General features: G+C 39.9%; 2 protein-coding genes across 8 annotated transcripts; one reads left to right on the forward strand and one right to left on the reverse strand.

Annotated features, from left to right (window-relative positions):
* Nucleotides 1-4,384, reverse strand: LOC118104632 (gonadotropin-releasing hormone II receptor). 3 transcript variants are annotated; one of them, XM_035151760.1, is made up of 4 exons: nucleotides 4,183-4,384; nucleotides 2,367-2,863; nucleotides 1,266-1,470; nucleotides 1-793 (listed from the first exon to the last, which is right to left on the reverse strand). In XM_035151760.1, exons 1-4 carry the CDS (start codon nucleotides 4,376-4,378, stop codon nucleotides 264-266), a joined length of 1,428 nt encoding a protein of 475 aa, XP_035007651.1. In that variant the 5' UTR covers nucleotides 4,379-4,384; the 3' UTR covers nucleotides 1-263. The 3 variants fall into 3 exon arrangements, with proteins under 3 accessions (XP_035007651.1, XP_035007572.1, XP_035007737.1); XM_035151681.1 differs by having other exon boundaries at nucleotides 2,367-2,887; XM_035151846.1 differs by having other exon boundaries at nucleotides 2,367-2,970; nucleotides 4,183-4,322.
* A 7,481-nt stretch (nucleotides 4,385-11,865) lies between these two features.
* zgc:123258 (uncharacterized protein LOC641502 homolog) lies at nucleotides 11,866-22,611 on the forward strand. 5 transcript variants are annotated; one of them, XM_035158653.1, is made up of 17 exons: nucleotides 11,866-12,072; nucleotides 13,088-13,201; nucleotides 13,574-13,756; nucleotides 14,069-14,158; nucleotides 14,257-14,390; nucleotides 15,154-15,308; nucleotides 15,400-15,496; nucleotides 15,678-15,779; nucleotides 16,131-16,212; nucleotides 16,795-16,869; nucleotides 17,082-17,138; nucleotides 17,714-17,767; nucleotides 19,215-19,314; nucleotides 19,794-19,874; nucleotides 20,391-20,551; nucleotides 21,534-21,564; nucleotides 22,109-22,611. In XM_035158653.1, the coding sequence occupies exons 1-17, from the start codon at nucleotides 12,019-12,021 to the stop codon at nucleotides 22,147-22,149; spliced, it is 1,611 nt and encodes a 536-aa protein (XP_035014544.1). In that variant the 5' UTR covers nucleotides 11,866-12,018; the 3' UTR covers nucleotides 22,150-22,611. The 5 variants fall into 5 exon arrangements, with proteins under 5 accessions (XP_035014544.1, XP_035014563.1, XP_035014529.1 ...); XM_035158672.1 differs by lacking the exon at nucleotides 21,534-21,564; XM_035158638.1 differs by lacking the exon at nucleotides 22,109-22,611 and having other exon boundaries at nucleotides 21,534-22,102.

Below are 22,611 nucleotides of genomic sequence, written 5' to 3' on the forward strand. Positions count from 1 at the left end.
TCCCAGTGGATACATTTAATTTAATTCAAGATGTCAAATCACAAGATACAGAGCACATAAACATTCATTTACCAAGTTTCTCCTCTTACAGGAAATATAAATGTATTTCATTTTATTATACACAAGCATCATTTTTTAGGTAAAATGACAGGGTTCAAGGAATACAGGACCCCACACATTAGACCGTCAGACGATGAATAAAGATGAATAAATAATATAGTTATACAACATTATAAAAAACTGTCAGGTCTCTTCTCCTGTCCTCACACGGTGCTGTCGGAGCTGGACTGGTTTACATCTCTAGCTGTATTATTGTCTGCTGTTAAAAACCTGCCACTTGGTGATGTTGACTCTTCTTTACTGTGATTGGTACTGTACATTATGAACTTCTCCTGGCTGGCAGCAGGGCTCACCTCTCTTTTCAGCGGTGAAATACTGGCAGCACAAGTTAAAGATCCAGTTATAACCGTGTTGTTATCCAGGTCAGACGCTGGGGGAGCTTTGCAAAAATACCTCCGGAGCCCCTTTCGAAAGTGAATGGTGAACAGGCCGTAGATGACCGGGTCCAGGCAGGCGTTGACCAGACCAAAGATGAACAGGATGTGGGTTAGCGATTGGGAGACCTTCCCCTCAAGGTCATCGGGGAAGAACCAGTACCACAGGCCCAGCAGGTAGTACGGAGTCCAGCAGATAATAAAAGACAAGACAATAACTATACTCATTTTTAGAGTTCTCATTCGGGCTCTGGGGATGTTGTTCTTTGAACACCGCAAATGCACCTCATTGGACGACACTGGGGGCAGAGCAGATGACAAACAAAACAAAGAGCACATTATTAAAGCCTTGATACAAACAAACAATAAATGTATTGTGTAAGATGTGAAAAATGTAGCGCTCTTATTGCATTCATATTTAAAAAAATAAAAGAAATAAGTGAATATGCAGAATGTGGAGGTGAGGTGCTGGAAGTCTTCTGTTTCTAGATTGACCAATCATGTTTGAGAAGCAGGCTTCGGTTGCCCGCAGGAAAATATATTGTTTTTTAAATTTATTTGCATTCATATGCAGATAGCTGTTATCAGAGATTGGCCATAATCACTGTTTTTGTTTTTTGTGATATGTGAACAGAGTTTTGGCCCAGTTATCCACTGTCTACACTGGAAGGCCCAAAATATTGGTTCATACCCCCAGAAGCTAATTAATTGCAGATGATAGCCAATAAGTGTAAATCGATCCACTAAGCATCAGCCTCGATTCCAACTCACAGTTGTCCGTTTTCAGTCGTTTGGAGATCTCACAGAAGATCCTCGTGTAACAGGTGATCATGATGACCAGAGGCAGCAGGAACAGGCAGGAGAAGGTGAACATGTTGTAGGCAGTTTCATGCCAGTGACTCATGAAACTTCCACGAGTCGTGCACTGAGTGAACTCCTCGGGATGAATGATGGTCACGTTGTGAAAAAGGAATATCTGAGGAGGGAAAGGAGCATTATTCATCTTCAAGCATGTGAAGTAACATCCATTGATACTGGTATATGTTACTGGTATGTCTTGGGATGTGGCCATGTCACCATTGAGGTCAACCTCATAGGTGGTGGAGGTTGTCCCAGGACATGAATTGTAGTCGAATTATTTTCTGTGCTCCTATTTGATCATGCAGATGCAATTTATTTTATGTGCCCTGGTTTGCAGATAACAGGTCCTGAGATTTCTTCTAGAGTTTTAGTTGATATCTGTGGTCAGGAAGTGGATTCATCCTCCCACTCTGTAAAATCATCCAGTTAGAAGTTTTCTTCATTTGTATTCCTAAGTACAAGCAATGACAGCATGCAAGGCTTCATCTGATTCTTTCCAAAACAGCTTTTTAACCAGGAAGACAAGACAAAAGCCTGCAGGATGCTGGTATGCCTGGATCACGATCAGGCCAAGCTTATTTGGCTGTAAATCCTCTTTTATCTTATTATTTTGAACATTTCGCTTGTAGAAATCAAAACCGACGAGGAAGTTATCAAATTATTTGCATCGCCACAGCTTGATATCATTCCACAGTGCCTCCAGTGACGTCTGTTAGAAACATGAAAGAGCCACAGGCTGGTAAATAAATGTTAATGTTGGCAAGAAGCTGTTCTTGCAGATGCGGTCATCTGTTTTTCAGACTGGGGATGGGCGAGCAACTGGCCGCCACACACGTCATACGTTTTTGTTACAAGGTTGGAAAATATTACTTTTGGAACAGGGAAAACTTAACCCAGAAATATTGATCAAAGCAAAGAAAGTGGCTGTAATCACTTATTGGATCATACACCTTTTAATTAAGACCTGTTTCATTAAAATTTGTTCTGTCCCCTGTTGTTAAATGACTTTACCTGAGGGACTGACAGCACAACACTCATGGCCCACGCCACAGACAGCATGACTCTGTTCCTCTTTCTGGCCTCGTTGATAGCCAGAGGGTTGAGAATAGCTGACTGCCTGTCCAGGCTAATCACCACAGTGACAAAGGCGCAGGAGTACATCGCCTGCAGCTTGAGAAACATCAGTAGCCTGCAGACAAGGTCCCCAGCAAGCCACTGGACTGTGATGTTCCACACTGCGTCAACTGGCATCACGATGAAGGTCATGAGCAGATCAGCCACAGTCAGGTTGATGATCAGCACCCTGACGTGCGACTTTCGCTTCCCATCGCTGTGGGCTGCCCACAGCACGGCCAGGTTGCAGAAGGCCGACGTGGCGCAGAGGATGAAGGTGATGGTCACCCTGACTTTGGCTGCTGTTGTGAATGTGGGCAGCTGCAGGGTGTCGCCCCCTGCTGTCCAGTTGGAAGGGGGAGAGGAGCAGTTGCAGCTGCTGTTGGGTTGATGATCTGCTGGCAGGTGATGCATGGTCACTGCAGAGTCACACAGAGTGGTGTTTATTTTCTGAGGCGCACAGAGGAAGAAACATGCTACTCATCCACCGTGAAGAGCAGCGCTGTTAACAAGAGTAAAAGATCAATTGGAAATCAACCAGGTGTAGTTGAGATGAGTCAGGGGCCAAGTGGTTGGTAAAGGTCATTCAACTTGTATATATAGACACATCATTTGCCTTGCAACTCAGTGAAGTGCAAGGGAGGAGCTAATGCAGTGTGAGGAACATGGAAAAACATCTATACAGTACATTTAGCTAAGATTATCTTGTATGCACATGCATGCACACATTTGCTAGAGTAAATACACGAATAACATTCAACCACAAGCTGCAAGCCTGAAGTCCTCTTTAGGACCATTTCTTAGAAAGGCTGAGAACAGTAAAGATTCAAATATAGGTCATTTTTTCTTTACTAACAAAAGTGTTTGCAAATAAATATACAAGTAAATTCATTGAGTATTTGATTCCAAAAAAGTGTGTCTGTGTTTTATTAGTTAGTAGCCTAATGTAGTTGCCCCCACATGCACAGCACAATACTGTATGACTGTATATGACACTGGATTCCTTCTACAAGCAGCACTTCTACTAAAAAAGCCTTTTGAGACATATATGACATTTCTACTATTTTGACTTTGTGCATGGCATTGAAACTAAAGTGGATCTACAGCCTTACTAAACAATATTCATGCAGCAGCTGAGGTTTAAAATAATCTCACTAATTACTTATCAGTGGACACCGCACCTCCTCATTTAATCATATGATGAGAAAATCAATGGACTCATACAGATTTATGGATTCAGGATGAGCTGTTAGAAACATCTCACCTTAATGAATCAAAAAGAGGAGCCATAACATCATAAACATGAAGGGACACGAACATCAGATAGCATAAATCATGTCAATGGAAACGTATGAATATCGACTGTCTAAATTTTGTATTTCAATTATATGAAACTTGCCATTTTTGTTATTAATAATTCTTTAGATTTTTTAAGAGAAACTCGTTAAAATATCTGTAATATGTGAATACAGGCAGAACATTAACTATTAAAGACATTTTATTATTCTGCAGCCAGAATATTGCTCCACAACTGTAATCTCTCATTCACACATGAAGCGTTTGATTGAATCTAAACGGTCGAGTTATCCCTAATTATTTGATGGCCACATGTGCAAAAATAACATTTAGTATATATGTATAGTGGATACTAAGCACAGTCCACTGTAATTACAGAGTACAGCAATCACAGCAACCAAAGAAGAGACTAACTCACGTGCGTGTGTTGTGGAGGCTGCGGGTTGAGCCTCATGCGCAGGTTTGGAACCCCGAGTATTAAAAAAAGAAAAAGATCCCAGCAGCTGTAAGATGAGGAAGGCGTCAGGTTCAAGCACCACATCTGTGCAGCTCCTCCGCGGTCCTGTGTCCGCTGTCCTGTGTCCGCTCTGCGTCCGCTCCACCTTTATCTGCATACCAATCAGAGCCCAGCAGGACAGACCTCCGGGGTGTGGTCTGTCTCCAACTCCACATTCACTGACTCGTCCGAAAAGAAAAGAGCCATGGAGGGGGTTTCTCAGTACATTTCATTCAATAATTTAATAAAAAAATAAACGCTCTCATAATAACAAAACAGCTCAGATGGTGTCAGTGCTATGTAAACTTAACTGTAACATAGGACATGATTCATGAGACGGGACGCAGGCAGCAGAGTGTCTCAATGCTGCTGAAAACATCATATTCTCTTTGAGAAACATGAGCAGGTCTGCAATCAAACAAAGTCTAGTCTGTCTGCTGCAGGAATGTAGAGACTGGTATTAATGAAATCTGTGCAGAAAACAGAGCATCCATACTGAACATTCACAAGCTCACAGAGTTGTTGAGATGTTGTTCCAACTTCAGTCTGAATGTGGAAAAAACATGGAAGCTGTCGTATAAAAGTGTTTAGAATGTGTAATCGACACTTTGACACTTCTGTCCAATATTTGCACAGCAACGAAGAGCAAAGAAAAAGGATCAGGTTTGACTGATAGATCATTTAAAACATATCCGTATTAATCCTGAAAAACGTCTGTATTGGTATATTTAAAAAAACTGTGTTTCAGCAGCATCAGAACATACAGCAGGCACAGTTAATGATGTAGTGGACAATTGCATTAGAGAATAGGTTACACTCAACAAGTACAATTACTTTTAATACTTTAAGTACATTAAAAAATAAGTACTTACTTTTATTCAAGTAGAAAGGTTAATGTGGTACGTTTACTTGAGTACATTTTTGTCTATTTGTTTGTACTTGTAAAATGTTCCCTCCACCACTGTTAATCACCTTCGGACAAAGCCAGTCTCACTGCGGCCTCCTGTGTCCGGTCTTTGTGCTCAGTAAAGTTCAGTCAGCTACCCTTTGTCATGATTTACCCATTTATGCACAATGGGAATACAGTTATGCTCGGCGCGGATGGCTCTGTTCTTTGGATGTTCCCTGGATTAGCCAGGCAGCATGCTAAGATAAAACAGGGAACATGTGCAGAACCCCCCGGTGGGCGTAGCAGGCAAGGTACGTTTGTTCAAGATGAATATCGTTTACCACGACCATGTATGGACTCAGTGCTAAAAGGTGGAGGCTGGGGTGGTGGAGGCAAGTTGCCGGCAGCAGGGCGTGAGCAGGGATCAGTGAGGATGAGGTCGTATTTAAAAGGATCGCTTTGATGAAAGAATGGGCTGTGATTGGTGGGTGAGTGACGAGCACCCGTAAATCTATCAGTAGCTGACAGCTTATTACGGCTGAGCACTTGACTCCGTGTCCTGCATGAATTAACGCGATGCTTCATCAAGCTGACTCTTTGGCTTTTTATTCGCCACACAGAGAAGAGTGCATCAGCTTGTATCTCATGTCCCATTTACAGTCATCAACTTGTTTTCTCCTCCAGTAAAACCCATTAGCACAAATGTGTGGCACACTATGAGGGTTTCTCATTTCTCTACAAATGTGTTTCAATGGCACTTTGCCCTGATGAGAGCCATCTACTTTGTCTGGTCACACAGGTGACTGAGATTTCATGAATATGTCCAAGTGAATCTAACTCTTTTTTGAAATGGCAACATTTCACTGAAAGTCGAACACAGGCAAAGACGAGGAGGAAAGGTGACAGGGATTAAATAAAGCAGCCTTTCAACTTCTCACAGCACGTTCCTCTGCTTTAGCCATGTCACTGTGAGAAATGTAAAAACCAAAAGGGAGGGAAATGAGTGAGGGGAACCAACAGGCTGCAATTATGTCCTCAAAAATCCAATTCCATGGCAGGAGTGTATATGAGAAACTGAAACAATGTGGGGGCACATTTAAGGCTTAGCAAGGTCAATACATTGTAGCCTAGCTGTCTCCTCTGTCTCATATGGTTGATCAATTCCTTATTTACCACTATTAACCAAAGTTGTTGTTAGGATTATACTTATCAATAGGCCTAATAATAATAATAATAATAATAATAGGAAGAAGAAGAAAAATAGTATAGTGCTTTTAACAATGCAAACACACTTTACATAGGGTTAAAAAAGGGGGAAAAAAGCAGATAAAAAAAATATATATATGAAATACCTATCATAATCACACATTGATATATAAGATACACATCATAATTTCAATTTCATTTTGTGTGATGTAAAAGAAGCATATTGAATTGTGTCTTTGCACAGGAATAAAAAAGCCGTCAATCTTTCTAACTAATCTTTTTTTTAATCCTAAATCACTTCTTTTTAGTTCATAAAAATAGATTTTACGGCAGTGAAGACAGTTGTTGTTGTTGTTTGTCAGTTAATGTGCTGGACTGTGATCTCATTTGGATGAGTAATTGTGCCCTGAGGCTGGGTGGTCTGTCTGTTTTTCTAGTTTACACTCTACACTGGTCTGTATTTGGCAAAGTGTTCGTGTCTGCATTCACATTCCTTCTTATTTACGTCCATTTATTATTGAAGTATTCAGGAAACATTCAGAACCAACACTCCAGTGCACTTGAAGGACCCATCACTGTTGTTTTTAGTGAGCTGAAGATTTAATCAAGTTATACTAGATTAATATCTAGTGTGTACAGCGTTATACAACTTTACTCGACATTTTCACTTCACCCAGACGTTCATGCTCTGACAGGTTGAACAGATTTGTGCGTTCACACCTGCAGTAATGAAAGTGAACCCTTTTCATCGTTATCTGACCGTGTGTTGTCACCATTCTGCCCCTGCATGTCTGGAGCCTGTGTTTTGAACGTTTGAATTGCATTGTTGGATTTCTTGTGTCTATTGACTTGAGCCTTTTTAACTTCCTTCTCATTTGGCTTTTGGATTCTTCAAAGACTCTTTGGGTTTTATATGGACTCTTTTGTTAATGTGTTCTCCCTTCATTATTTGTTGCCTTCCTTGTGTTTTCCTTACTCTGTTTATGTTTGTTATCCCTCATGTTGTCTTATTTCCTGGTTTATTTTAGAGTCAATTTCCCTGTGTCGTTTGCTTTCTGGACTTCCTGTCTTTGTTCTGTTTCCCTGCACTTGTGATTGTCCTCACCTGTCCACCATGTGTTTCACCTGTGTTCAGTTATCACTTCCTCTGTGCTCCCAGTCCTGTGTCGGTCCGTCTGCTCAGTTCTGGTTCTGTTCAGGTCTGTCTTTGTTTCTTCGTTATGTTTCCGCTCCCAGTGTTTCTGTGTTTTCTGATCTTTTTTCCTGTGTTGAAGCTAAAGCTAGCTCAGTCAACTTCCTCAGCTGATCCTAGTGGCTTCATTTGGATCCAGAAAAACTCCATAAGTGTTACATGTATAAAAACAGAAAGATGGACAAAGCATCACTTCCTCCCACTGCTAAAATGAAAGCAATTGCCGCATTCTTGTGCTTTCCCCCTAATTTTGAGCCAGAATCTGCACTTGAGCATATGTATGATACAACAGAAAGAAATGTGATTGATCTGTACTTTGACTTTTTAGCATGACCTGTACTGCAGCCAGCCACCAGGGGGCTATCATGGTGTTTTGGCTTCCCTTTTGGGGCCATGTTTATATAAATATGTAGTTTTTGCTTTTTGTTAGTACTCTTGCCAGGTTAGTGTGATTGTGGATTTTTCTTAGCTTGTTAGTTCATGTATTTTATAATTTACCATCTTAATAGTTTTTTTTAATTTATTTTTTTATTTAAATGTTTTCATTTTCATTTCTGTTCATAATCTGTACTCCTCTGAAAGGTTTCCCTACGGTTTGAACCAAATGTTTTACATATCTACCAAAATTCACCATGTGATGCCATGTCTGTAACAATCCCTCAAGCAGTCAGGACACACAATTTACAAAACATATGTAAACACATTTAGACCTTGCAGTAAAAGCAGAAGTGAAAATGCACAGAAAACAATGTTCAACATTTTGATATGAAGCAACCAGCCAACTAAGCCCCCTGTAAGGGACTGTCAAAGCACTACTTGGTCCCCGTCCTCTGAGATGATGTCCTTGTATTTTACAGGATCTGTTGTGCGTATTGCAATGGATTAATTTCCCAGGTTCCTATTTACGTTGGCTCGTTATGTGGTGTTCAAGTTACAGCCGGGAAAGAAGAGAACATGCTGACCCAAAACATGTTGTTATTCGTCAGCCTAGTCGTCCGGCTTCGTTCATCCTGAAGCCAGGTCATGACCCAACACAACTCAGTACTCTCAGTTCACACTGAATTGCGTTTTTAAGCTTGGCAAGAAAAAGGAAGGATAGAGGTTTTTGTTGAAAGTTGGATGGAATAAAAGAAAATACACAATAAATGAAGGTCTGTGTGTGTTGCAGTTTTTTGTTGAACATATTGTGGATTTTAACACAAAAACTGATGAAAAGAAAAAAGGACATAAACAAAATTTACTAATACTTAAAAATCTGCAATACTGCATGCTCAAAATGCATAGCAAGCACCATGACAGTTAGTATATATACAGTGCAGTAACCAGGGGGTTTGAGGATGCTTCATTTAGATAACTGTCACATTTAAAGCAATGGAGAAAAAAAAAGCCACGTTTTGAGCATTTGGTTGTTCAGGTCAGGGTCAAACGAAGCAAGGTAGTGACTGTTTATCTCAGATTTTGGTGTCAGGAAGTCCCTCTGTATGGTGGACAATCCATCTCCATATGGTTAGTTTGGGCTGCCTCTGCCATACTGTGAAGATCACGTTCATGCAGTACAGATTCCCAGATATTCTTTACTAATATATTGAAAGATAAATCAAAAAAAGGCACAGATGATATTCAATTTATTCTGCATGTGTGCAAGGAAATTAAAATAACTGCTGCTAGATAATGTGGGTAAACCAGACTCAAATACAGGTTTTGAGCTGGGCACATTTCCACATTGTTGTTAGCATGGCAACACTAGTTACTGTTAAACCCCCACCATAACGAGGTATGTAGCCAAATATCGCAACACTGGTACTAATTGTGAAAACAATCTTCACTTGAGCTGATTTGCGTATCTGCAATAAAGCTCTGATATTGTTTTAGACTTTCAACATTTTCAGCTGTCCATGGAAAGGGCAGTCATGTAAATCTCAGGAATTGGACATATCAGGCTCAACAAGCATCTGATTGTATCTCGGTCAAGCAGGCAGATAGGCCATTAGCTAATTAGAGCTGAGGACTGTGCTTGATGACACCGCATGGTGGATCATCCCTAACAACATGATGTGATTTATCTTCATCCTTGGTCACTTTACACTGAATGGTGTTGATTGGATTTCTGTTATTCATACATTAATGAGGCTGGAATATTCAGCGAGAGGCCATGAAAAGTGACAATGGAGTACAATATGTAAAACGACTCATGTAGATATAGATAGAGTCAGACTAGAGTATGCTATGAAGTGATTCATGTGGTAACGTCATACTACACACTACTCAACACGCGTCATGTGAATACAAATAGTTCAGACATTAAAATCGTACTGTTTTATTCTGTCAGTACAGACATGTTTTTAGGAAAATTAAATGAAATTAACATTGGTAATTTATTGGCTCCTGTGAAATATAGGCCCGGCATCTGTATTCAGGCCACCTTCATGGGACCACAGTAAAACCAGGTAAGTGTGGTGACAAGAAACCAGTGGAGGGTCAGGTTTAGTGTGAGGTCCTTCCCTATATGTAACATGAATAGCAAAACTGCAGTCAGTTTTTGAAAATAGTCCCCACTGCTGGTAGAATATGGAGCAATATTAAGAATAAATTGCCTTTGTGTTTCTCACATAAATCCTATACTCACTCTTCTTGTAGCTCCGTTTTGGTCTCCCCAAGCCTCGGAAGGGAACATCTGGCTCTTTAGCTGCTAGAATATCATGATAATGCTGTAGACAACACACTAAATGGAAGTGTTTTTGAATGTTCAGTCCCCCCTGACAGCAAAGTAGACTCAAGGCTACAGCACACTACAGGATAATCAGCAGATTTTATAACCTGATTTCACCCTTCCGGCAAATTGCAGGGGCATTCCCGACTATCTGCCCAAATAATCTTGAAGTGTGGTAAAATAATCTTAACGCTACCGATTGAGTCGAAGGCACCATGATCTTGAATCACTCCAGTTCAGAAGGTGGCGGTAATAAACCTAAAGGTTGTTTGCAAACCGCCATTAAAAAAAAAAGGAAAGAGAAAGAAGAATCATACGAGTTTCTGCGAGATTTCATGTCTCTAGAATGGGCACTGTGAATTGTTTCCTACAAACGGCAAGTGTGTGGTCTGTTGTTCTGGTCAAATCATCTAGTGTGAGCGTTCTGACTATTATAAGATTATAAAATCGGTTAACTGAATGATTATCTTAACCTGACACAATTAATGATATTTCTAAAGCACCTTTCAAAACAGCTGTTAGAAAGTGCTTCACAAAGAATACAACCCCCCCCCCAAAGAATACAAAACATAAAATACAACAAGCAACATAATATATGAGAACCCATTGAGGTTCCTTAAAGAACTCGTTGAAAAATGGTTCTTTGAAGAAACAATAAGTAAAAGGTTCTTAACCTAAAAAGGTTCCACTATTGCATCACGGTGGAGAACCACTTTTGGTTCTATTAACTATAACCTTTTTTTTTTTAAGAGTGTACAGCAGTGCACACTGTGTATGAAATCAAATGTTTTAAGAGAATTACAGGAATTTCTGCCGCTGTTCTAATTGTTAAATCACATGTTGTCTTTTCTTTTCCAGGCACAGTGTGCTCAGCACAACACAAAAAGATTCATGATTAACAGCATTTACTCTCTGTTACAGTGGAGATTTAAAATGAGGGAAAACTGTGTAAAGAGCGTCATCATGTATCAACTGATTGAATCCTTTTCTATCATGTAAAAAACAAAGTACTGTGTCAGGCACATGCTAAATGCTTTAAAATCTAAATGATTTATGTGTTTATGATTTATTCTTAATAAAGTTTATGTGGTTAATTTAACAAGTGAGTGTTAGCTGAACATGTGACAGGCTGTCCACAGGAAGTCACACTGCGGTGAAAGATGAGAGGAACCACGACTCTCCTCTTTCCTCTCTCCACTCTCCACCTATATATATATATATATACAAAACCAAAATTAAATAAAAGTGTAAACACAGAAATTAGTAAATTTACAACTATATAAATAAATACATTTATTCATATAGGAATACAAAAATAAATACATCTAGAAATATACAAATAAATAAATATATAAACGAATTAATCAAGAAATACACAAATAGATAAATGTATAACTATATAAATGAATGAATTAATACATGTAGAAATAAATACATTTAGAAATGCATAAATAATACAGGAATATATGTAGAAAAATTGAAATAAATGAATGAATACATGTGAAATACAGATATGAATAAATAGATGTAGAAATACAAAAAATAAATGCATGTGGAAATGCACTAATAAATTAATTCATCCATGTAGCAATAAATCCAACAGCGCGTCAGGAGTCACGGGACAAAAACAGGAAGTACCACCGAGCGAAGCCGCTGCCGTGAATATGCGAGGAACCCAGCGAACAAAATAAGTAGAGACACCTACAATCAGAGTATTGATGTTAAAGCTCCAGACCTCTGTGACAAGCCAGTGATATCACAATGGAGAGAGCTGTGACAGCCGTCACTTTGTTGGTTCTTTTCGTGGCTTCGCAGGTAAGTTAAGCTGGCGACCATAAGAACCGGACTAGCTGTGTGTTAGCGGGCCCGGTGAGGCTAATTGCCGTTAGCTGGAGCCACTGTTAGCTAATTAACATGTTTCTCCAGTGTGGGCTCAATACACTGGGCTCATCCGTGTGTCGGAAGGACGTGGGATACACAACGAGACGAGTGGGGGCTGCGGTAGCTAATGCTAGCTGCGGTGTTGTGAAACCGAAATCAAACAACTCCTACGTCGCTAACTTATTCCCGAAGTATAAATGGAGGTTTGGCAGAGGGTGATCCCTTAGTGGTGTCTATTTTAAATGTTTCATCTTAAATTGTAGACATGACTATTAGCTGTTCAACCAGCAACAGTTGTAACAGTATTACTTAATTGACTCTTGCTCTATCTATCTAATAAGTCTGTCTGTCTGACTTTGACATGTCTTGAGAACCCTTCATCTCATCACACTGAACATGTGAATTGTTAAGAAATAGCCGCGTTTTGTTGCCATTTGGACACGAGAGGCGTTCAGTGTAAATGAACTTTGAGACAGCAACCTCTCTGTTGTAGCACCGACTGCTGGGACTCATGGCAACAGCGCACTAATGGCAACAACAGCGGATTCTCCAGTTCAGGGTTGTGTTAAACGAGCTTCACTGAACCGCTCGTAGTGCAGCAGCGTGGTTCAGGGTTCTGTGGACTGAGTCTAGCAGTTGGTCTTTACTTGCTGGGGCTCAATTACTGCAGGTCGCTTTTACAGTTTCCCGAAAGAGAACTGCACCCAGCATTTCCACAAAGCTGAGCAAACAGCCAAGTCCAAACAAGCAGGTTTAGAATGGGTGCTGCAGTAGTAAGTAAACATAACGCACCAAACACATGCCCACTTGGATGCAGCATATGTCAGTGGTTTGTCAGGCCAGATCTGTGGCTTTCTGTTCACTCCTTTTAGCATTTGTAGTTGGGTTCAGATATTTTCTTCAAAACTTTTGAATGTGAAATGTGAGACTGACAACTTGCCTTTCCCAGCAGATAAACTGCCAAGAAGCGATTCTGCACGTTTCAAATGGAATTACAGATAGAGAGTACTGCATCGTCTACAATCACTCCTGGACCCCACTGCAACAAACCCTCGAGGCTGCTGTAAGTTTTTCAAACCGGGTTTTATGCACTATTCTGTTGGGAGTGTCACAAGTATCACTGACTTTCATTGGCTTCTCAAGCCATTTGGCTTCCATTTAGTTTCTTTTATTTCACATTTGGGTTTATTTTTTTAAATGTTCCACAATAAATAGTCAAATAGTGTTTTACGCAGCAGGGCATTTGGCAGGAAATGAACATAAATATTGATTCGTTTATTAAGAATAAACAGTCGAGTTGACAATATTTTAGATGAAATCACTTAATTGTGTTTAACACTCATTGTCATTTAACCTCCCAGCTGTTTTGATGGGGAAAATTGTTTCTTTTCTTCCTCGTCTTAGTATGTGAAATAACTTGTCTTCGCTTTTCCAGACCCAGTTTCCGCTGGTGAATTTGATGTCCACTATGCTATGTAACGGCTCAGGGGTCAGTCCAGATGTGGTTCAGGGCAAAGCAGTAGTGGTGATGAGGGGGGACTGTAATTTCAGCCAGAAAGCTCTGATTGCCCAGAGCCTCGGAGCTACCACTTTGCTAATTGCCAGCAACAAAACATTGGTAGGACATTTACATCCAACTGTTTTTTGTCAATTGTGCAAGGGGATGTGATTGGACACTTATGATCCTGTGTTTGAAATTGTTAACAAATTGTCTGTCCCTGATCATAATACTGGTGTTGGTGTGCTAAAGTGTAACATGTAGATACACATCCAGAAGTGATTCAGAAATTGGGAAGTGAAACACCAGTGGCTTAGATCTGGGGGTTTCCATTTTATTTATAGATATTTTCTAAGTTAAACAAAGTGGGGTTTCTTTTTCAATTTAAATTACTGTATTCATAAAAAATCTGGACAATTTTGTTTTTTCCAGATCACTCCATCAGCCAATGAATCTGAGTACACAAAGGTTCACATTCCTCTGGCTCTCATGAGGTACAGGGATTTTCTGGATGCACAGCAGGTCAGGCAGTCTTTACCTTTACTGGTGCTATTGTATTAGGTCTTATAACCTCCCACTTTACAAAGGTTGATTTGATGAATCTCTGTGCATGTCCTCAGGTGATTGGTGACGGGATGACGGTGAAGCTGTATGCTCCAGCTCCCTCCAAGATTGATGCAAGCATAGCAGTCATCCTACTGATAGCCATTGTCACAGTTGCCTTGGGCGGCTACTGGAGTGGGGCATGTGAGAGGTGATCCATCCCACCCCCTCTCATCGACCTTCTCGTCAAAGCTATGCCCCCGAAAAACACATGAACTCGCACTGCCTGACAACTGCTAGAAGTTGACTCACTCGCTAAGTTCTGATTTCTGACTCGTCTCTGCTTCAGCAGTGTATGCCTTTCTGGCTGAGGACTCATAAGGAGCCAGGGCCACAGACACCAGCTTTTTGTTAATCATTTTTTTTCTCAGACGATTTCAGAAACAACTTTTCAACCCTACCTTTAAATTTGGACGTATTGAAATGTGACAGAAAAACGCAGTAGTTGTTCAGCTGAAACAAAGAATACACAAGGTGGGGGGCTTCTGCTCTGGGGTACATGTAGGTAACTCGTGTTAAAAAAAAAAAGAAACGGCCAAAGAGGTTTGTTCATGAATCCAAAGTAACCCTTTCACAATCTGCCTATCGCCTTCCATGGTTCTACAAATTTTGATGGTATTTTCCAAAAGAATTGATTGTTCATTAGAACATGCTTTGTGAAGTGTTGATCTGTTGATCATTTGAAAGTTATCTTCTTCGGAGCAGGTGAAGTATTTAGCATACGAGTTACCGTGGCAATTTACCCCCAGTAAGAAGTCAACCACCACCATGAAAACCAAGGGTTAAACCTGCAATTAGCTCACTAACTATAATTCCTGCTTACTAACTCTTCTTTTGCAAAAACTACAGTTTTCAAATACTAAAAGAATTCAATGCACTCAAAAACAATTCATACGTTTCTGTGTTTGTGGCAGAGATCGCTTGAATAGTGGTACACCGTTGGAAGTAGGAGGAGAAAGCAAAGCAGACAGCGGAGAGCTTTCCCTGTACTCTCCTCTCAAAGTGGTTATCTTTGTCGCCATGATGTGTGGGATGCTGGTCCTCATGTACTTCTTCTACAATGTCCTTGGTTAGTGGGATGAAAAACAGCTCCTCTATATTCAAAGAATTAACATTATCCAGTGTTTCATTGTTGTGTTCTGTTTGTCTTTTATCCCCAGTTTACATCATTATTGCAATATTCTGCCTTGCATGTGCCTCTGCACTGTTCAGCTGTCTCGATGCAGTGATGGAAAAAATTGGCTGTGGCACTGTGAGGTATGAGCAACAAAGACTTTATACAGACAACACAAAACATTACACAAAGCACTAAACAAGTCAGACATAGTGGTAACAGTCGGGGAAAATGTGAAAATTAGTTGTTTCCGGCTTTCCTCTCCTAACACACCATGTCTGTAGCTGAAAGCTTTTGTTTATTTGAGTGTGTTTCTTTCTCTAGCTTCTCTATCCGAAACTGGAACTTCTCAGTGAGGTCTCTCATACTGGCTGCTGTGTGCATTAGCATTGCTGTGTTCTGGGGAGTCTACAGAAATGAAGACAGGTAATGTCGAGGCACACGAGACATTCATCCACAGTCCCTCTGTCTGTTAAACTCTCACACTCACGCATGTCTGTTCCACCACCAGAGACTGTTTTGGTGGCAAAGCAGGAAATGCTTGTTGGTTAAATTGATCTGTTGCACACCCTCGTCGTAGTGCTTTTGACACTGTAAAACCCAATTAATTTCAAGCATCACTACACTGCGTTTCCGGAGAAGATACAGAGGAAGTGTGGAGTTCACTGCATGTCTGAAAGCAGCTTTAGATGCACCATCTTTCTCTGCTATATACAGCAGGATGAGGACACCTGGACTGCCTAGTTTAACTTCATTTAATTTCTGGTGCCCTTGTAGGTGGATCTGGATCTTGCAGGACCTCCTCGGCGTTGCTTTCTGCCTCAACTTCATGAAGACAATTTCTCTATCCAATTTCAAGGTAGCTGTTCTTTTATCATTTGCTTGAACTTTGTTAAGCATAAGGAGAAGTTTTACTTGGCTATATATGTTTGATAGAACCCGACACTTATATTGGCCTTATACAAACTTTTATTATTATCTATTTTACAGCAAGACAATCTGCATTTATGTTTCCAATTTAAGTAAAATTACGTTTAATGTCTCATTTCAAGCTTTATATAATCGATTCTAGTTGTGTTTATTATTATAGTTGTTTATAATAAATCTTATGGTTAAACCTTAAATTGTCAAGCCTCAATTCATTTCTTTGTCATAATAATTAAATAATGGCATCTTGAGAATCGTTGCAGATGTTTTTTTTTATATATAAATGTATCTATCTATTATCAGAAATGTTTTGCTCCGTAATATCAGCGTCAGCCCCCAAAAATCCACATTGAATGGGCTCTAATATTTAATGTAAATATATTTATGTCCCTTTGTGTAATTGCCAATAATGCGATTGTGATAAAGCAGGGCAATGCTAAAATACGTGTTTCTTTCAGGTTTATCAGCTCTGGTGTCGAGCTTGAATTTTTTTTAATTCTTTTTTATCTCTTAGATCTGTGTTATTCTGCTGAGCCTCCTGCTTGTGTATGACGTCTTCTTCGTTTTCATTACTCCTTTCTTCACCAAGGTAAGAATGTATTCTCTCAGGGCTTTTTCTACATTCTTAACTACCATTGATTTGACCATTTTTATAGATGGTAACAGACGTAATTGGACTAAGTAACATATTTATAAATATAAGGATTGTTTTCAATTTTTGGCTGATAATCTGTTGCATAGTGTCTGTATAAAGAGATGAGTGACATCATATGAATGTTTGGGATCATTCTCTGTCAACAGAATGGTGTTAGCATCATGGTGCAGGTTGCACTGGGCCCAGATGCATCTGGGGAGAAGGTAAGTTTCCCTTGATTTCCTCCCTTGTCTTTTCAAGCATTTTTCCAAATATTTGCGAAAAGATCAGATTCCACATTCATTCTTTTCACTGCTTTCATTTGTTTTGAGCTTTGGGAGGGTTAGAAGTAGTGGACAGCCTTTTTAATATTAGTTTTAATTTCTAGAACTGTAAAATTTAAATGTATAATATTTGAAGAATTTGGGCGCTTTTCTATATATCACCTCCAGGAACTGTATTTTTATACTGTCTATACTATTTTTCATGCTCATAGCACTAGACAATTAAAAAAGAAAATAGTTTACTTTATTGTGAGACCGAAAAGGGAAACATCACTTGGTGAACAAATTTACTTGTGGAGTAAATTTGTGTTCAGGAAGTGAGCAGATGTTTTTGATCTTTTGATGGTCATCTCAGTCACAGCTAGTTAAAAAGCTAAAAGCTAAGCTTGTTTCCCTGTCGAGTTTGTACCAGCTTTATTAACGTCCTGGCTGATCTGCTCTGCTTGTTGTTGCCGGACGGGACTGATTGACTGACTGATTAACTGTGCACTGGGGTTGGGTGGGCTCTGTCATAGACGCAAGGTAACATGGTGGAGATCCCCGCTGAACCCCAGGCTCCCTCTGAGAAAGTAAGGCATGACTTGTTAACCCTCCACTCCTCTCTTTATAATGTTAGATCATGCAGTAGGGGTTGTAGATATTTTGGTCTCATATACATTCTCATGAGCAGAATCCTACTTTTATAGAGGTTCTCTAGGTGTCTGTGTCCGCGCTCTTGTACAGATATTTTTGTGAGGACCATTTTGAGCCTACAACCAACACTTTCTGAACCATTTTGAATAAGCTGTTTGAGGGTTAAGACTTGGTTTTAGGGTTAGAGTAAGGCATTTAGTTGTGATGGTTAGGGGAAGGGGCTAGGGAATGCATTATGCCAGTGAGTGTCCTCACTAGCATTGAATGGGAGAGTGGTCTTACAACCTGTTCAGACCTGGTTTTAACATCCGTCCTGAGTAATCCAATCCCAAGTGGTCAGCTCCAGTCTAAGTACGAGTCTAAACGCACCCAAATCCTGAATGTAAGATCTGATCACTCAGACCACTCAGCCTGATGCATGTGGCCACCTTTTTTTTCTGCTGTGTGAATGCAGTTACATCTTGGGCCACATATGAAGAGCTGCCTCCTAAGCTGACGTCCTTTGACCCGCTACAGTTTCTCTCTGAACTAATCATTCCCCTTATGTTGAATTGTTTGTGGCCACTGCTGCAGTATCAACACCGACCAATGACTGATACTTTTCTGAAATTGCTAAAATCTTGATTCACAGCAGAGCTGCACAAGATTCATTCAGTGCCTCCTGACTGTTCTCTCTCTCTCTACCGCTTGCTCGTGCAGACACACAAACACAGTGAGACAGAAATGACGGACGTGTTGATGTGCATATAGAGTGCAGATCCAATCACAAGTGGTCACAGGAGACACTTTAAGGACACGTTTTAATCCCAGGTGTGAACACGTGTACTAACAGCTGTGTACTTGTTGATCAGATATCTCAGGATGGATGTTAATACCAGGTCTTTGAGTGTTTTTTCAAATATAAAATTTTCAAGTTGTGGGTGCTGATAAGTCAATTCAGAGACAAACCTACAATTAAAGTTTGGTTAATGGGAGATAAAACATGAAACTAAGAAATACATGTATACATATTGTAACCTGCAGGACAAATTGTTATCCCAGTAGCTTCCTTATGAATGCAAGACACTTATGTAGTCTACCTATGATTTTTCCCTTTTTGAGCTTGCAGAAAGGCATAGTATGTTATTTCAGGATAAATGGAGCAGTGTTTCTCCTGCAGTAGTTTATGTTTGCTCTTTTCTTTCTGTGAAATAAGAGGTAGAAGTGCATGCTGGTGTTTGGCTGGAGCATTACTACTGCTGTTGTTTCTATTGTTCATTATACAAAATTGAGAAATTGATAAGAAGTGGAGACCTTGCAGCCAGATTGAGTCAGTTTAACACACACAACAGTTCACTCACCGTTCTGCTGTCACAGACATCTAAAATGTTTTTATGTTCTCAGCTGCCAGTGGTGATGCGTGTCCCACGGTTCTCAGCCTGGGCTCAGAACTTGTGTGGGATGCAGTTCTCCATCCTGGGTTACGGAGACATCATTGTTCCAGGTGAGGTCAAGTTGTCACCAAGTGGGTGCTTAAACTGTCGATGGTAAATATTTTGATTACCACAGGGGCTGCTGGACACCAGTCAGTTTAACTACAGTATGAACTTCAGGTTACATGGAGCAGATTAGAGCCGTCAGTGGTACAAAGAAAGAAAAACTAAACACATGGTGCATACATTCCAGAACAAATGAAGCTCCTTTTTATCGTCGCCAGATCTCTAGATAGGCAACGGAAGATCGGGCCAAAAAATCGTGTAGTGTGAACTAGGCTATTATATTTATTTATATATATATATATATATATATATATATATATATATATATATATATATATATATATATATATATATATAATTGGTGTACAAGTTTTATAAACTTAGTCTTCTTTCCTCTGAAGTGTTCAATGCATAAAGAAAAATAGGACACGCAATCTTTTCTTTGCACAAACTGTGTGCATGTCTGCATTTGTCTTGTCAACAGGTCTGCTGGTGGCCTACTGCAGCCGGTTTGATGTTTGGATCAACAGTACTAAGAAGATCTACTTTGTCAGCTGCTGCATAGGTACCCCTTAGCGAAACCATTATTGTCTTGTCCTAACTCTACTCGTCACTTTGCATTAACACATGCAATCTTGTTTGAAACTTGTTTATGTACAAAATGTTACATTTTATTCAGGTAATTGTTGGTTTATAGCCCTCCTAAGCACAGGTTTTAATATGTAAGAATACATTTTTGTTTTCATTAATTTGTTTATATTTCATATTGCTCATATTAAGTTATTACATGTTGTTATTGCACTCTTCACACTGACCTTAGATTTTATTTAATTACATTCCCAAATACTTTCAATTGTTGTATTGAAATAGCTCTTTTACAGAGTGTGTTATATGAACACAGTAAAATGTTGACCTTCTTGCCGTAAACGCGGTGTTGCAGGTCTATTCATTTCCCCATATTAAGTAGATTACTGATTAACTTCCTGGTTTCAAGTTTTGATTGTCTTTGAATGAGCTGAAAGCTTCAAGTTTTTCTTGTTTGTTTTCTTCTGTGTTTGTGTGTCTCTCTTATGCCATGTAGCCTATCTGCTCGGAATGATCCTGACCTTTGTCGTCATGCTGCTGTCAGGGATGGGTCAGCCTGCCCTCCTCTACCTGGTGCCCTTCACCCTGATCACCTCCGCTGTGGTGGCTGGGTGCCGGGGAGAGATGAAGCACTTCTGGGCAGGGACCACTTATGAGGTGAGGGAACCAGAGAGAGAATTGAGTGTTTTTTATAAAGGGTTGGCACAGTAGCTGTGCTTGATGTATTAAGGATTTCTTGTATCTATGACATAAGCTTTGAGGGGGAAAAAAGTCAGGATTGAATAGCAACCTCAAGAGATGATATTCAGGCAGTGCTCTGTGTTTCTTTATTTTTTCCCTGATGTTGAAAATTATGTGAACTCACTTGTGACTGTGAAGGTTCTATCGACAAATGCTTTAAACCATCTTTTATCTACTGCACGGCCCACAGCATATAACAGAAAGCTTCAATGTGCAGCTCTCTGCAGACTGAGGTACTAAAACCTCGTTCAGACCTGGTACTAACATCCGTCCTGAGATCCGATCACTCAGACCACATTCGGAGGTGGCCTGGGACACATGTGGCAACATTGTTTTAGATGTCTGAACCTAAATATGTCCTGGGCTACATTTGAAGGACGTCTCTCACCCCCTTAGGTTAAATGCATTTTTACGCTTGATTTGTTTGTATTCACCGTCACAATATCATCACAGATCACCTCATAATGTCTGATACTTTTCTAAAATTGGTAACATTGTTCTACATAGCTGCGCTCATTCAGTCCATCCTGACGCCGCGTGCTCTTTTTCTCTCGCTCTTGTTAGCTCACGTGAACACAGGCACACGTACATTGTCTTCTGACACATCTGTATATTCAAACTACAAAACATTATTTGGTCATTGTGAACACACATGAGGAAGTTAGACCTGATCAAAAGCGCGTTCCCTGACGAATTGAAAGTACAAGGAAAAGACGTATGTGATTTGCATACTCTTTAGTCTGAGGTGACTTGACATGACCCGAAATGAGCTATGGACGTGACATTTGCATAATTTCAGCTCAGTCGTCTTTAACGACCACAGCAGCGTTTGTATTCTGTGAATACGGCCAATCAGCAACAAATTCAACATAAAATTCTGATCTCGCTTCTTCACCAGGTCTTGGACTCCAGGGAACCATTGTTGCCAGGTGTGCTTCCCTCTAACCCAGATCTCTCCCCTGCATCTCTCTAGCCATTTTAAATTGTTGGTTTTACCACTGTGCCTTTTCTCATCTTTCCTGTTTCTTTTCATCCCCTTTTTTCTTTTCTTTACACATTTTAACTCCTCATTTCCAGGGTCAGTGTGATCAAATAAAAAAAACTGTATTGTATTTTGCATCAGCTGACCACTAGGTGTCTCTCGTTGATTGAAAATAACTCGTCAGCCACACTCCAAATGGCCTCGGCCATGCAAAACCATTAACCTAATTTTTTTATTCCTGCATCTTGTAGTATTTGCAGCTTGTTTCATCATTCTCTTTTGATTAATATTCTTACCACTTCATCCCTTATGCAGTTACCAGCATTTTTACGTTGTCCTCTGCATGTTGTCGCATGCAGTTAAGCTGATGGCATGGAGTTTGGTGTATGCGGTCTCTGTGGTTTACTGTTGTATATGCAGTCTGTAAAATCAAAATTCCCTGAACTGAAATTCAACTGACGAATAATTAACTTTTTTCTTTGTGTCTTTAGGGGGAACAACTAACTGTTCAGTAGGAGGCGAAAGATGCTGACTCACAGTGAAGAGTGTGACCCAACTGCTGGATGCTTTTTAGAATATATATTTTTTAATATTACATTTGCAAGGGAACAAATGCTATTGATCAACACTTTCTTGAAACATTGCAGGTTCATTCTGACTGCTGTGAATGGTTAGGACATTTAAAAAATGTAAGTTGAACCGAGCTGTTAAGTGATTGAGCGGGTTGTTTAGTGACTGAAATGTCTGCTAGCTTCACGTTCGGAAAACTGTAATGACTTTGCCTTGATGATGTTGATGATTGCAAACAACAAAATAAGAAAGCACTTTATAATATTTCGCTTGAAGGTTGTTTCATTGTGGACAGGGTGGGGATTGGGGTTTAAATTACTTGTAGCTGCCTGACACATTTTGATAACTGTTTTGAGGTTTCTGTGTTTGTATGATGTGATTTCTTCCATTGCCTTATATATTAAAGTGAACAACTTCTACCTAA

The sequence above is a fragment of the Hippoglossus stenolepis genome, chromosome 1, assembly GCF_022539355.2.
Source record: "Hippoglossus stenolepis isolate QCI-W04-F060 chromosome 1, HSTE1.2, whole genome shotgun sequence".
NCBI classification, from domain to species: domain Eukaryota; kingdom Metazoa; phylum Chordata; class Actinopteri; order Pleuronectiformes; family Pleuronectidae; genus Hippoglossus; species Hippoglossus stenolepis.